Source organism: Cupressus sempervirens, chromosome 4 (assembly GCF_028749045.1).
Source record: "Cupressus sempervirens isolate cs-2001-9-10 chromosome 4, ASM2874904v1, whole genome shotgun sequence".
NCBI classification, from domain to species: Eukaryota; Viridiplantae; Streptophyta; class Pinopsida; order Cupressales; family Cupressaceae; genus Cupressus; species Cupressus sempervirens.
Genome location: NC_143121.1, coordinates 906,363,303 through 906,379,519, shown reverse-complemented (window position 1 = coordinate 906,379,519; position 16,217 = coordinate 906,363,303). Strand labels below are relative to the sequence as shown.

Genomic DNA, 16,217 nt, shown 5'->3' with positions numbered 1-16,217 from the left:
GGTCCCAACTCCGGCTCAGTGGCCCAATCTGCCAACATCTCTGGTGTCTCAACCGCTGGCCAACCTCTATCCACAAAACAAGTCTGAAATCGTTGAGGGCAAACCCCACGAATATACGCTCGGATCAAATGCCACTCCCTTCGTCGAGTCATAGCCTGAATTGCCACATCGTGTCCCTTCTTCAACGCAAACTTCATAGTCCTGAGGTAGTCCCTGCACTTGTCCTCATCCGACCCGTAATCCTCCTTGGCGAAGCCCTCCAATGACCATTTCGCATCACTATTCTCCTCATTAGCGGGAGCCATGCCCACATCCGGTGCCACCTCCTCTGCTGTTGGCGCAACCACGGCCTGTGGCATTCCCTCCTCCTGAGGTTGAGGCTCTGGTACTACAGGTGATGCTCTTGAATGCCTGGGAGACTGAATGGACGGACCTCGCTTGGCAGGAGTGAGTCGGAACTGCTGCCTCAAAAACATACTAGCTCTATCCATCACCTCCGGTTGCTCTGACTGCGCGGGCTCCATATTCTCTTGCTGTACTGGCTGGGTTGACTCGGCTAGCTCGGCCTTTGCTAAAAAAGATGACGAAATAGTGACAACTGCATCGCAATCCATCACATCTAAACGAATCTTAGGCTTAGGCTTCGGCGCTGGCAATTGTGCTCTCTGTGAGACTGCCACTGTGACGACATCTGCTTGTGCAACTTGCTTTGCTGGTACAACTGGAATCAACTCCACTACAGCCGTCGGCAATATATCGGCGACTGTCCGTGGGACATTTGTCACTGTCTATGGGACAACCTCTGCCACCGTCGGAGGGGTCATCACAATCGGGGCATGGCGCTGGCCAAACAAGGGAATGACTGACGTGCAGGTAGTCAAGTGCGCCGAAGTTGACAGCTGAGGGGGGTAAAGAATGTGGACCCACTACCCGCTGCCTCACCGCCAACTTCCGCTGAAGTGCTCCCCTCCTCTTCCACGAACTCAGCCCCGTCATTCTCTGAAGTGTCCTCCCGTTCGCTATCTGTATCTCCGAAAGCGTCCAGTCCTCGGAATACTCTCTTTTGGCCTGCTGTTGTTCCCCCTGTATCCAAGTGGCGCCAATAGAATATGGGAGGCTCCTCGTCTGCCAACTTGCCCCTCGGAGGAGCCTCAAAATCATCCAATGGTATATGGCTAGCTGCAGCCTCCAGGAACAGCCCAATGGCATGGTGCGGCATCAAAAATGTTCGGTGCTGAAGGGTCATGAATTCCTCCATCCTATCGGCGAGGATTGAAGCCCAATCATATAACATCCCTTGCATGATGCCATTCATAAACACAACCTGCGGCAATGCTATATCTGAAGCCCGAGTGGCACCTGTCAACCTACTCTTGATGACGTCCATGATGCATTGCCAGTGACCCTCTCGAATAAAGTCCCTGCGAAGCCCTCTTCACTTTGACCCCTGAACCGCTGCGTCCCTCTCTACGGGTGTAAGATCCCGACACACTAGATCTATTCAATGCTCCTTCCGGTCTCGTGAGAGTTTGTGATTCTTGATTTCCACTTTCTTACCATCGAGGCCAGGAATGCCGAAAACCCTAGTGAACTCCCTAGGTTTAAAAGACACCATCATTTGATGCTTTTTGTACATGAATGTACTTGTTCTGCTTTGCGGGCTATATGTCTTTATCATGGTGTGCAAGACTGATTCGAACAACCAGATGGAGAGGATTGGAAGCTGAATCGTCCAATGCACCTGTGCCCATATCAGAATCTGCTTAATTTGATCCGCCTCTAGGGTCTCCTGTCACCATCTCCGACATTCGTTGCCATTAAGACCCTCGAACTGAACGGTGAGATAAGTGAGCTCCTCCTTGACCTTCTGCTTCTTGCTACTGGAACCCGACGACCCTGCAACGCGGATCCCAGATGCCAAGACTCTTGCATTCTTGTCCATATTTGCCGCTAGCTGACTCTTCCACTGCTGTTTCCCTGCCGATTCCAAGCAAAACGGCTTCTTCTTTATATAAGTTTCCTCCGTCTATTACAAAAATAATCTCACCCACGGAAGCGGCAAAAGAACATGCCGTAGCCAATCAGAGGACAACAGCCGGTAACCTTGGGAGAAATCTCAGTCCATCCTCCGGCAATGAGAAACAAAACCCAACCAATCTTTCACTGAAACTTCTCCACCGGCAATCAGAAACAATACCTGACCAACAAGCCTTTCTCCGTCGGAAATATCAAACCAATTGAAGCAATTAGAGCCTTTTCTTTGAAATTTCTCCTCCCTGAAGAAATTTGTGCGCTCCTTGAAACCCTTGACAACTCTTGCTCCTCAGATGGCGCCCCCAAAAACATAGGAAAGCTTCCTCGGCAGGAACAGCCCGAATGTCATAGCCGGATTCCAAAATCCTTCCTCCGAAAGCCCACGGTTAAGCACATAAGCCGCGGTGAAGAGAATAATGGGCCAATTGCAGCCGAAGGCGAGATCATTGATGCATAGCCAACTGTAGTCAGGGAGTCTCATCTGCCGAAGGGGACAGTTAACACAGTGGAAGGGAAAGTTATCAGTGGCAAAGGATGAGCTTGGCTTTGCTGAGAATATGGCTGTGGCACTGAATTTTATTCCTCTAACTGGGAGGCCGATTCGAATACTGTATTCAGATCGTGATCTGAGCATAGCAGATTGAAACGACAATGTTTCATAGCTCGTGGAAGGGTGACGTGTGGCGAGCAACAAGAACTCCGCGGCCAGTTAAAGGACTCCGCGGAAAGACTGTTTGACATTCGCAGGAGACTGTTCCATCGACTAGAAGGAGACCCCTGATTCTCACATCTTCACCGTCGGTTTGCCTGGGCTTCGAAGGAGGATCTACAGGTTGATTGTCGTCGTTTTGAAGTGCTTAAGTTTCCGCGTGAAGTTGAAATGAAACTAACTGTGGGGAGATGACACTGGAGGTTTGAGGCAACCCCGCGGGAAAAAACTTCCGCGAGTTGCTACTGTCCGCGGAAAGCCTGCCCGCGGGACACAGTCTGCGGACAAGTTGCCTGCGGGACGCAGTCTGCGGACAAGTTGCTCGTGGCTTTTTTTTTCTTTTTTCCAATTTTTTTTCCAATTTTTTTAAAAATATACAGAGCACCTCAAATTGGCGTCGAAGCCTCGCCATTTTTGAATGACGACGACGAAAGGGGAATCCTAGCGTTCGACGACGGCGACGACAAGTACGATGGCATCTTTCTAACATGGTACAGTTTCAGTTTGGATCCGTTGATTGCCTGAGGGACCTCTTCCTCGTCCAGGGTTGACAATTTGATTGCTCCATTGTCGCCAACCTCCCGGATCAGGTATGGTCCAACCCACCTAACCTTAAACTTCCCCGGCTTGATTTCATTGTGACTGTCGTACTTCAACACCAACTGTCTCGGCTGGAACCTACTACGTTTTAGATGTTTATCATGCCAAACCTTGCGTCTGTTCTATGTCACTTCTGTCGCCCACTGCGCCAACAATCGCTTCTCCTCTAGCTTATTCAAACTATTTAGTCGCTCCCGTAAGCTTTCCATGTCATCCAGCTTGTTTTCCAGTGCTATTCACAGGCTCGGAATCATGAATTCTGTTGGTACTACCGCTTCCTGTCCAAACATTAACTGGAATGGTGTGTGCCCTGTCGTCACCTTGTACGCCGTGCGGTAAGCCCAAAGGGCGGCAGGTAAATTTTCTTCCCAATCTGCACCTTAAACCGCACAAGATTTGTAGATGATTGATACTAGGATTTTATTTGTAGCCTCGGCCTGTTCGTTTGCTCTCGGGTAGTACCGACTCGACAGTGTGATAAATTTTGAACTGGGTGGTGAGCAGTCGAATGACATGATTAACAAAATGTCCTCCCCTATCACTTGTTAATTGCAACGGAATTCCATACCTGGTAATGATTTGTTCATAAATAAACTTTGCAGTGCTGACTGCCGAGTTATCTGGTAATGCCCGTGCCTCCGCCCACTTAGTCAGGTACTCTGTTGCAACAATGATGTACCGGCACCGTCGAGTCTTGCTCATCCGCAAGGGTCTAATGAAATCTAATCCCCATCGCTCAAAAAGTTCTTGCGCATGGGAGGGGTTAAGTGGCATGAAATCTCTCTTCAGCGGCTTCTCGACCCATTGGCAAGTGTCACATCCAACTATCCATTCCCGTGTGTCGTTGTACACCGTCGACCACCAAAGACCTGCGAGCAATATCTTCCACGCAGTGGTATTCGGTCCCATGTGTCCGCTCGCGGGACCCTCATGTGCTTCTTTTAACACCCGTGGTATCTCCTCTTCTAACACACACCGCCGAAGAATATGATCCGGCTCCATTTTGTAGAGCAATCTGTTGATCAATTGAAAGGTATGGCTCCAGATTATCAACTTGCGCCTTTCACTTGGTGGCATCCCAGTGGGAAACTGTCCTGTTGACAAGTACTTGTCGATACTCCTGTACCATTCCGACAGTACCGCAATCTAAAATAGCTACGCGTCAGGAAAGTCGTCATTCACACCCTCCGCTGGTTCCCCTGTTTTGATCTGCAACAGGTGGTCCACGCTGACATGTTTCTTCCCCGGCCGGACAATGATCTTGAAAGTAAACTCCTGTAACAGGAGTAGCCATTTGCTGATCCTTCCTTGGATGACAGGTTTATTAATCATGTACAATAGGGCCTGGTGATCAACATAGAACACAAATGGTGTAGCAAGCAAATAATGACAGAATTTTTGCATAGCATAGACCATCTCCAATGCTTCTCGTTCGGTCGTGCTGTAGTTCTGCTCCGCCTTTGATAACAATCGGCTGGTAAAGTATATCGGGTGATCCAGTCCATGGTTACCTGTCTGTGCCAGGGTCGCTCCGATCGCATAGTTGGAGGCATCTACATGAACATGAAATTCTTTATTCGAATTTGGGTATGCCAAGATGGGTGCCGTAGCTAGTCGTACTTTCAACCCTTCAAATGCCTCGTCCTGCTCTTTGTCCCATCTAAATGATTCTTCCTTGTAGGTTAACCTGTCTAGCGGGTAGGACACCTTGGCAATTTTTTTAATAAATCTCCTGTAATAACCTATATGCCTGAGGAAAGACTTTACCTCCGTCACATTAGTGAATGGCTGCATTTCGATAATGATTCTCACTTTGTCCGGGTCGGTCTTCAATCCTTCCTTATAGACAATGTGTTCGAGCAGTCTTCCCTGCGGAACCATGAATCTGCACTTCTTGGGATTCAACGCTAGCCGCGCCTTACAACATCTCTCCATGCATTCACCAAGTGCTGCTAGGTGTCTGTCCTGTGCACTGAACACTAACCAGTCATCCAGGAACGCTTTGAAGTTTCCCACGGACATCTTGTTGAAGATATGCAGTATAATCCGCTGGAAGGTGGCCGGCGCATTACACAACCCGAATGGCATTTGATTGTACGCATAGACCCCATCTTCGACGACAAACGTTGTTTTCAATTTGTCCTCCTCCGCTATAGAGATCTGATTGTATCCAGAGAACCCGTCCATAAAGGAGTAAATTTCATGTCCGACGACCTCCTCCAGAGTGCTGTCTGTGAATGGAATCGGGAAAGGATCCTTGATTGTGATTGCATTTAGGCATCTGAAATCGACGCATACAGTGCCGGTGGTGTTCTGAGGTGTTGCCGCTTGGGATGCTTTTTCAACCTCCGCCTGTGCTTTCGCAAATTTCCTCTTTTCTTCAGTGGGGTCCGGGTATTCTTTTGCTTGTTTCCGTGTAATTGCCAGAACTTCTTCCTCATCCATCCCGACAGTGATCAAGTTAACTCAGGATTTTGGACACTTGGAGTCATCGTGATCGCCGGGTCCGCACCATCGACACAATAGTTTGGGTTTATTCACCGTTGGACACTCCCGTGCAAAATGCCCCCACAAATTACATGCTCGACATTGTACGATTGGGCGTCCGTTCGCATCATACTGGATTCGGCTTTTGCTGGTATTGTTATTGTTATTGTTTGCATTGTTATTATTGTTTTGTCCACGCCTATTATTCCTGTATCCTCCGGATGTGGCACCTACATTATTGGTGTTCTTGCTACTACTTGACGGGGAAGTCTCCTGTGTAAGAAGCACCTGGGGTGATCCTCTGGTTTTCATGTTAAAGGGGCATTCCTTTGTCGAGTGGCCCATGATTTGACAAATATCGTAGAATTGATTCTTTGGACAAGATCCTTTAGTATGACCATGGGTCTTGCACTCCGTGCACCACAGCTCACTGCTTTTTGGCTCCTTCTGTATGCTTTTAAACTCCTTCATCATGCGGATCATGTCCTTCTGTAGGGCGCGAACCTTCTTGCTACTGTCTTCATCATTGCTGCTATCTTCTTCGGAAGGCTCGTCGTCATCAGAATCAGAGGAGCTACTCTTCTTCTTCTTCTTCGTCTTTTGCTCACTTTCCAAGTTCAATGCTTTGTTATAAGCTTCTGTGTATGATGATGGTGGCACGATTTTCATTTTCTTCCGCAACTTTGGGCGTAGACCATCCACAAACCATCTTTTTTGAAGTCCGTTTGCTGGCTTATTTTCCATTTTGTTTATCAAGTCTTTTAATCTCCTGGCGTAGACGCGGACAGTTTCATTCTTCCCCTGCTTAGTATTGAAGATCTCACCAACAATTTCATTATCATTGCGCAATAGCTGAAATTCTGCGAGAAACTCCTTTTTAATGTTATTCCAACTATCTAGCTTCTGTTGATCTGTACTAGTAAACCGGTCAATTGCCACCCCCTTGTAGGGTGGCTGGAAATTGCCTCATCCAGTCGTCTTCATCAGTTATGCCATTTTCCCTCCAGATCGTTTCACATGTTTTGCAGTGTCGAATGGGATCGGCCGTACCATCGCCATCGAACTTCGGCAGTTTCTCTTTTGGTCCCGCCACCACGATTGGTTTTTGTAAACAGGCGTTGCTCGGTCCTGCAATACTGGCGCTGTTTACTCCCACATTGGCGGTCTGCACTCCCACACCGGCGATCTATACTCCCACACCGGCGGACTGCTCTCCCACACCGGCGCACTGTTCTCCCACACTGGCGGACTATTTTCCTACACCGTCAGACTCAACAGTTGAGAACTTTGGTGAAGAAGGATCTTCTGAAGTTGTCCCCTGCAGAAGTGTATCTCGGACGAAGAGTTCACTCCACGCTCTTGCTCCGTCGGTACTCCGAGCCGTGCGAGTCGATACTCTTCCGTCTGGATTCTCTTCCCTCGGCGAACACAAATTCAAAAACTCCTCCCGTGCTTCTTCCACCAATTCCATCCGCTGCCGAGTTTCCTCCAATAATCCCTCCGTGCTCCAGTTTCCGTCGGCAATCTTCTGGAATCTCCTTCGGCGTTCGGCTTGCTGTGCTAGAATTAAATTTTCTTGCGTAGTACGAATTCCATCTTTTCCCTTGGCCTTATTTCGATCCTTGTTAAGCTGATTTGGCATTAATCTTCTTTCCTCCCACCTTCTAGGTTCATAAGGCAACGGTGCCAAATGTTTACTGCATAGGTTAATAAATGCACACAGATAATGAACACTAACAGTAGAACTCTTTAGATTATTTGCATATGCCAAAACATTACATTATGCTTCATAAGATGAATGATGATTTATAATGATCCCAGACGGGATATAAATACTATCTGCCGAACATTCCCGAAGGAGTCCGTCGGCCACAACATTATGTTCGCTACAAACTATTTACCCGTCGGCTACAAAATCTTTACCGACGATGTCGGCGACAAAATACAAAAACATCGACGACAATCAAATTGGTTGACAGTTTGAAAATGAGAAAGATTTTTTTTGTTTCTGATCTTGTCAGGATATATACTTTTGTATATTTGTTTTTATGCAAATAGATACATAAGGGAAGCAAGAAATAACTTGGCCAAGAAAACACTACTTTCAGAATTTTCAGAATTACGTATGCTAATTAGAAAAGTCTGAATATTGAATTGCTTTCACTACATACAATTTCAGAAAAAATGAGAACCTGTTGTATTTGCCAACGTCAACCTCCAAAATGAAACACAAAACTTCTATTTCAGATCGCAGCTTCTCCCAACTTCAACATAGGCTTTCTAGACGTCCAAGTATTAAAAATGTAGACCCTGCTAGCTGATCCTAGGCCTTATAAAAAGTTCTCCAGTGCAGAAATATGTTGACGCTGCTACAGGAAGAATGAAATGGCAGCCCCAAACAAGCGCAGAAAACCTTCCCAAGAAAACACGGCTAGTACTGGATTATCACAATAGTAAATGATGTCCGAACCACCTTAGTTTCCTTCAGCAGTAATTAAATCTTCTTGCAAACTCAATTCCACAGCCACATTCAAAACAGTAGAGGAATAATATAATAATAAAGATTGTTCTCCTTAGCTACATAAAATATAGTAGGAGAATGTTGACCAATTGCATATTTCAGCACAATTGCCAAGAAACTTCTCAGACTTAACCCTTATACCTCAGCAAGGGCAACAAAATTGAGTACCTCAGAAAGCCACGAAGGCAACAAAAGCAAATAGATATTCAAGCATGCTTTTCTCAACAAATGGGCTTGTATTTATAACCTCCAAATTCTCTTTTGTTGCCAAAATATAACTTCACTCAAGAAGCTTCACATACAACATTAATTAGAAGCTTCCTCTAAATTCTCTCACTTGACTTGGCTTAACTAATAAATAAATGACACTTTCCAATGATAACTCAACTCCTAACTTAAGTGAAATTATAAAGTTAAATTATAACTTTATAATAAGCCATTTAATAATTAATAATAATTTGGCCACTAAAAATATAATAACTCCCAAAATACTCATCATTCAAATATGTCGTCTGAAATAGGAGTCATACCTATTATTTCTCCATGTGACCAAATGTAGTTTCCAAAAATAAAAAGGGTCCATCTCGATCAACACCAACTTACCACAAATACTAAGTACACAAAACTAAGCCCAAACAAAGTCCGATCTGAGCCAAACGAAGGCGAACCTGTAGCTTATTGAAATGTGGAGAAGATAAGACCCTCCCAAGCCAAGCCTCTGCCATAGAAGACCCTCTATCCACAATAATTAGTCTACGAGGATCACAATAATAGGCTAAGCCCTAAAACTCAAATGCCGACAAAATTGGGGACGTTACAGTCCTCCCTCTCCACGATTGCTTGTCCTCAAGCAATCCGACAATACAATGAACTCCAACCTCCACTTGGATCCCAAATGAAGAAGTACATGGCATCCTTGACAACACTGAACCAACTACATTCCAATATCATCGGGTTGATCAACATCGCCTGCAATATAGCACCCAACACCTGTGCTAATGATGTGATAGTCAAGGCATCACTAGAAGATAACTCTAGAGGAGATCTCAGAATAGTCTTCTTCCCCATAGCCACCCATATAATATATATTGGACTGGAATCGTGATCATCGCCAATAATCCCAGAAAAAGACGTAGCTACAGGAGAACCATATGCACTCATGCCAACTGTACCTGTAACTACATCCTCATTAGAAACTGTGGCTACAAGAACAACACGAACTGTGGCTATAGAAAACTGAACTGCATCTACAAATGGTGAAAACTGAGACCAACTTCTCTCTAGTGGGTGATCAACATCAATCTCAAACAGCGGATTGTCATAAGATAATGTTGCATTCATCTCAAATATAGCATTGTCCACAAAGTGTACCTCATCATCATTGACATGTGTACTATCATCAGGCCACACATCTACAACCACTACATGCGTAGTGCTAAACTCCTTGCTAGATGGGTCAACCAACACATAAGTGGTTGCTGATATGACAGTATCCTCGCATGCTCCTACTCCCACTACCGTTGCATCGCCATCAACTACATAACCTTGGGAACTCATACCAACAACTGCATCATCTGACTCAACCTGGCATGAATATTCTCATCACATTCCACCACAATTGTGCCCCATTCGTGGTGTTTCATAAGAAATGTCCCGCACATCTGTAGCTGCAACTATATCATCACATTTCGCTCTTCCAAAAAGTGATATCAAGCTCTGCTCAAATCTCGGATTTGAAATCAGCTGGGTCATCTGTTTGTGATTTTGTTTCAGCTCATTCACTAACACATCCAACTATTTCACAATACCCTATATCTCAGATTCTCCATCCCTAGGCAGAGAAGTACGTCCTCTGCGAGTATAATATCTACCTGGAATGAATCTCCTATCACTATCCATGTCAATATACAAATCACAAAATTAATTTGGCAATCTCAGAAGTAAGCACCGAACAAAATAATAACTCAGCCCAATTCTTGCTGGCTGGGAGGAAACCGCTCTAATACCATTGTAAAAACCCTTGCTTGTCTTTAACGAATTTGCTAGTTTGAAAATGAGAAATGTTTTTTGTGTTTCCGATTTTGTCAGGATATATACTTTTGTATGTTTGTTTTTATGCAAATAGATACATAAGGGAAACAAGAAATAACTTGGCCAAGAAAACACTACTTTCAGAATTTCCAGAATTACGTATGCTAATTAGAAAAGTCTGACTATTGAATTGCTTCCACTACATTCAATTTTAGAAAAAATGAGAACCTGCTGTATTTGCCAACGTCAACCTCCAAAATCAAATGCAAAACTTCTGTTTTAGATCGCAGCTTCTCCCACCTTCAACACAGGCTTTCTAGACGTCCAAGTATTAAAAATGCAGACCCTACTAGCTGATCCCAGGCCTTATAGAAAGTTCTCCAGTGGAGAAATATGTCGACGCTGCTACAGGAAGAATGAAATGGCAGCCCCAAACAAGTGCAGAAAACCTTCCCAAGAAAACACGGCTAGTACTGGATTATCACAATAGTAAATGATGTCCGAACCACCTTAGTTTCCATCAGTAGTAATTAAATATTCTTGCAGACTCAATTCCTCAGCCACAGTTAGAACAGTAGAGGAATAATATAATAATAAAGATTGTTCCCTTTAGCTACAGAAAATACAGTAGGAGAATGTTGGCCAATTGTATACTTCAACACAATTGCCAAAAAACTTCTTAGACTTAACCCTTATACCTCAGCAAGGGCAACAAAATTGAGTACCTCAGAAAGCCACAAAGGCAACAAAAGCAAATATATATTCAAGCATGCTTTTCTCAACAAATGGGCTTGTATTTATAACCTCCAAATTCTCTTTTGTTGCCAAAATGTAACTTCATGTAATGACCCTTACTCAAAGGTCACTAAAAACTACTAACACTGAACTATGCAATTACGTCAAACACTTGGCATGTAGTCTGAACTGTGCAATGTAACATACTGAATATGTGCTAAGCAATTTCATCAAACACTTGGCAAGCAATCAACTACACTGTTGAGATATAAAATGCTGAAAGAAATATTTGTTAAATTATAATTCCACCCTACTCCATGATACCTAAACAGTGCCAATATATATATATATGCGCATTCAATTAAGATGTTGCTGCTTTTACAATCAATTACAACTTCAGATTACCAATAGTTTATGGTCTTCTACTAAGTTAACAGTGCACTGACATGACTGATTACAAAGGATTAAACATGCTTTTTGTGTTACTATCCAAGATATACCAATGTCCTATGCAGCTGGGTACAAACAGAGACAAAATTCATAGTCTTTCTTGTCACATGAACAATAATTGACATTTAGAAATGCATCTCGCATATAGAGCAGTGACTTTATCCATTAAACTCTCATATACAACATATATTCAGATAATGGTAATTAAAAGAAGAACCTGGGAATGATGCAACAATGTTGTCTATATGTTGAAGATACAGTGATCAGGCTGCAACCTTAATCTGTCCCAAATCCAGCAACTGTACGGTTTGCAAGTACAGCCGTACTTGTACGGCCCTGTTTGATTTTAGTATAAATTGTTTCCTTCTTCAAATGGTACTAAATCAAGCATAGTCTGAATCGCCCAGGTCTTAGGAATGCAAAGAAATTGGCAACTTAAATTTCAAACCAGGTATGATGAATTTATGACTCCAAATATGCTCCCAATTTGATCTTTGAAAATGACCAGTTCTGCATCAGATTTGTGCATAAATATTGTCCCAGACTTTACAAAACCCTTCTAACAAATATGATGCAATCTTTTCACCAAAATGACTCCAGAGATGTTCACTTTCAACCCTAGTTTGAAAACTCAATGAAGCTCAACTTGAAACGCTTTTTCAAATTGCTTTTTCGGATCTGTTTTTTCGTATCTGCTTTTTCGAGTTGCTTTTTCGGACCTGCTTTTTCAGACAGTTTTTTCGATTCTGCGCTTTTCTACTTGCTTTTTTTTTAGATTTGCTTTTTCGCTTTTCTTTTTTGGCTTTTTTTTTTTCGGTTCTGCTTTTTTCGAAGAAATCAAATCCTCAGGTAGTCCGAGTATACAAATTAAGCTCAACTTGAAATAGCTGAATACCACTTCTAAAGTGCAACCCTTCAGAAGGTCTTTCACTTCCTCAGTTATGCAATTTCTTGAGAGGTATCGTTTTCAAGGATTATGCTGAATATTTGCAGACCTGGATGGTCCCACAAATGCTCAAAGAGAACGTAGTTGAATTATCAAATCCCGTCCATGCAAATGAGAGGCCAAGCCCTCTATTTATTCACTTTTCTAAGAAGTTACTAAGAACTTCTAGAAGCATCCATTATAAAAACTCATTATAATGCACTTTTATAATTAAATAACTTTATAAAATAAAAAGTGCAACTCAAATTAAAATTATAACATGTAGGTCGCGTATAAAAAAGTAATGATAAAATAATATCTCCAAGAGCATAATAAGCCATCCAATCCTCAAATAAATGCCAGAATGACCCTCTCATCACAACCACCAGTCTACGAGAGTTCGTGATAGACTGATTTGGCACGCAAAATGATGTCAACCAAAATGGGGACATTACACTTCACTCAAGAAGCTTCACCACACAACATTAATTAGAAGCTTCCTCTAAATTCTGTCACTTGATTTGGCTTAACTAATAAATAAATGGCACTTTCCAATGATAACCCAACTCCCAACTTAAGTGAAATTATAACTTTATAATAAGTCATTTAATAATTAATAATAATTTGGCCACTAAAAATATAATAACTCCCAAAATACTCATCATTTAAATATGTCGTCTGAAATAGGAGTCATACCTATTATTTCTTCATGTGACCAAATACACTTTCCAAAAATAGAAAGGGTCCATCTTGATCAACACCAACTTACCACAAATAGTAAGTACACAAAACTAAGCCCAAACGAAGTCCAATCTGAGCCAAATGTCAGCCGATTGGATGGTCCCGACAGTGTTTCTGTAGCCGACGAAATGATTGTTGTCGGTGTTTTGTATTTTGTAGCCAACGGGTAAATAGTTTGTAGCGAACATAATGTTTGTGGCCGACGGACTCCTCCGGGAAGGTTCGGCAGATAGTATTTATATTCCGTCTGGGATCATTGTAATTCATCATTAATCTTTTATTACGGATATTATGAAGCATAATGTATGTCTGGTATATGCGAATATAATTCTGCTATTCTGTTCCATTGTCTGTATGCGTTGATTTCTTTACTAGTACGGTAAACACCAAATGAAGGCCAACCTGTATCTTACTAAAATGTAGAGAAGATAAGACCCTCCCAAGCCAAGCCTCTACCATAGAAGACCCTCTATCCACAATAATTAGCCTACGAGGATCACAATAATAGGCTAAGCCCTAAAACTCAAATGTCGACAAAATTGGGGACATCACAATTTGCATAGGAACATTGGAACATAAGTGACACCATTTTTACAACAAATTTGAAATGAGATGGAAGATATTGGCAATTGCTAATATGGACTTTGATACTCCAAATGCAAGTATTATGCTATCGCAATGTGATTTGTTTAAGGTTTTTAGGTCTTCCTCCTTGCTGCTTGCGCTTCTATAGACTCTTGTTTTTCTTCTAATGTTACACTTGTCCTCTTTTCTTGCCAATATAATGAAATGAAATCCCTTTTAGGGTTGCAATGAACAAATAACACAAAAAAGTTTGACTTAAAACTTTATATCTCTATTTTGCTTTTGTATTTTTGACTAGAAACACTGGCCAAGTCCCATCATTAGAACTTGCCAAGTCACCCTTGGAATCGCTAACTCACAAGTTTGTTGTGTCATGCCTTGGACTTGTCAAGTCTCGCTCTAGGTCATTGGGACTTGTGCAGGGTTATGTAACTTGTGACTTGGCGAGATTTAGGCGAACAAGGTGAGTTTAGGAACTTTGGTTTGAAATGATGCTACAGATATTATACAAATATCATGTGTTTTGGATTAACTCTAATAATAATATATTATGCATGTGTATATGCTTCTTATGTTATCATTGCAGGTTTCAAATCCATGACCACACTATTTGAAGAGATAATTTTACTTGGTAAGATGTAACCCTAAATTTAATTTGTTACAATTGTGATTCTATGGCAAATTTGAGAGAAAATTAGGAAGGGGACATCACATTGTTCTCTTAGCTTTTTGTTCATATTGGAGGTATTAGATGTCCTTGAAATTCCACAATTGTTTACTCTACCAAAGAAAAATCAATGAGGTGGTGGACTTATGCTCTCACAACATCTAGATGTACTTGAGAAAGGGATCTTCCTGTTCTTACTCGAGGCACCGCACTCTTTTTATTGGTCACTCCTAGTTGGGGTCTCATATTTAGGGGCACGTTGCCAACTTTTTTCCTAGCTCCAACAATATTTCTTTATTTAGGTGGACACACCAGCTTGTTTCCTAGCTCCAATATTTTTCCTATGGTGTATTGTGATTGACCATGAATGTTTGGAGAGCTTTAGATAGTGTTTTGGGACAACATTTTTTGTGCCCCTAGGGTTATCAAGCATAGGTCCCTTGGCCTAGTGCATTCAATAGGAATATCATTGGTTATTTCATTAGTGCCTTCATAATCATGAGCAAGTATATGGTTTCTCTTCTAGTGATGAAGATTATATCTACTTCATTTTTTTTGACAATTTGGTGTGCTCAACTCTTTATTTGGTGACAAGTCCTTTCTCTTGGATACTTGGACTTTCTTTAGACTATTTATAGCGACTTTCATGGTCTCATGGTTTCTTTCCCTTTTGATAGGATTACGATCTCCCATCTCTAGGCTGACACCTTTTTGTTTGTGAAAACGACTTTCAGCTATCAGCTTTTGTTTTTCTTTTAGTTATCTTTTACTCTGTAGCCTCTTATTGGCTGCTCCTTACTATTGTGTCCAGCTGTTATTTGAAGTCCCATTGATCTACTTTGGTTAGTTGTGGAGTTAAATATAAATTTTCAGTTTCTTTTGTTCTAAAAAAACTTCAATCTGCTAGTTCGAAAGTTAGGTGGTCCTCGTTTATGTCTGCAGCTACCTTCTTTTGTTGTCTTTATACAAAATGGACCAGGTTGCACAAATTGTCCATTGTTATGATTGGATCCTGTTCTAGAAAATATGACTTGGGAAAGAGCAGGCACTTCTTGTGACTCTGCTGCTTCTACCATCCCTAGTGTTCTGCAAATCATCATGCGTAAGACTGCAAATGTTTCTTGGTGTTCTTCTTTATATGAGTCTCCTGGTACATCAAGGGGCATCTAAAAGTAATTTTTTTACTTATTTCATCATCTATTTTGGTATTTTTCACTATTAACTAATTATTTTCATGTTCAATGTTGTTTCAATGTTTCGTCATTTGGAGATATGGGTTTATCAAGAGCTGTCCTTCTGTAGTTGTTGACGATTATGACTATTATTAGTTTGCACTGGTGACCGTTTGAGTTTAATTCTTGTTTGATTAAATTTTCTTTTGAATATTGTGACTTAGCAGGCAGCTTGTTAGTTGGCACTACATCAAAAGAGTCTGTTATGTTGCAAGAGAGAGTAAAGCTGTTATCTAAAGCTGGTATTAGAGCAGAGTTCATTCCTGCTTCTAATTTGCATCAGGTGGAACCTGCACTTGAAATTGGAAAGGAAGGAGGGGCCGCTTTCATTCCTGATGACAGTCAGATAGATGCCAGGCTGGCTGTGTCCTTCATAGAGGAGGTATCTAGCCATCACAAAATTTTGAGACACGCTTTCATACCTAATCAGTGTGCTTTCAACTCCACTGTAAGACATGTAAGGTGTCTACTTAATTTATTGTCAGCTTTAATGTCAGTGG

General features: G+C 42.2%; 1 protein-coding gene and 1 long non-coding RNA gene across 4 annotated transcripts in view; one reads left to right on the top strand and one right to left on the bottom strand.

Moving 5' to 3' along the window:
- Nucleotides 1-16,217, top strand: part of LOC149564318 (FAD-dependent oxidoreductase family protein) — a 176,093-nt gene that overhangs the window by 29,337 nt on the left and 130,539 nt on the right. The window contains exon 3 of the mRNA XM_089827381.1: nucleotides 15,885-16,099. Coding sequence (XP_089683507.1) covers nucleotides 15,885-16,099 — 215 coding nt within the window. The remainder of the gene's footprint in view (nucleotides 1-15,884; nucleotides 16,100-16,217) is intronic.
- LOC149564320 (uncharacterized) overlaps nucleotides 1-16,217 on the bottom strand; it is a 138,763-nt gene that overhangs the window by 29,532 nt on the left and 93,014 nt on the right. The gene's annotated exons all lie outside the window — the stretch shown is intronic.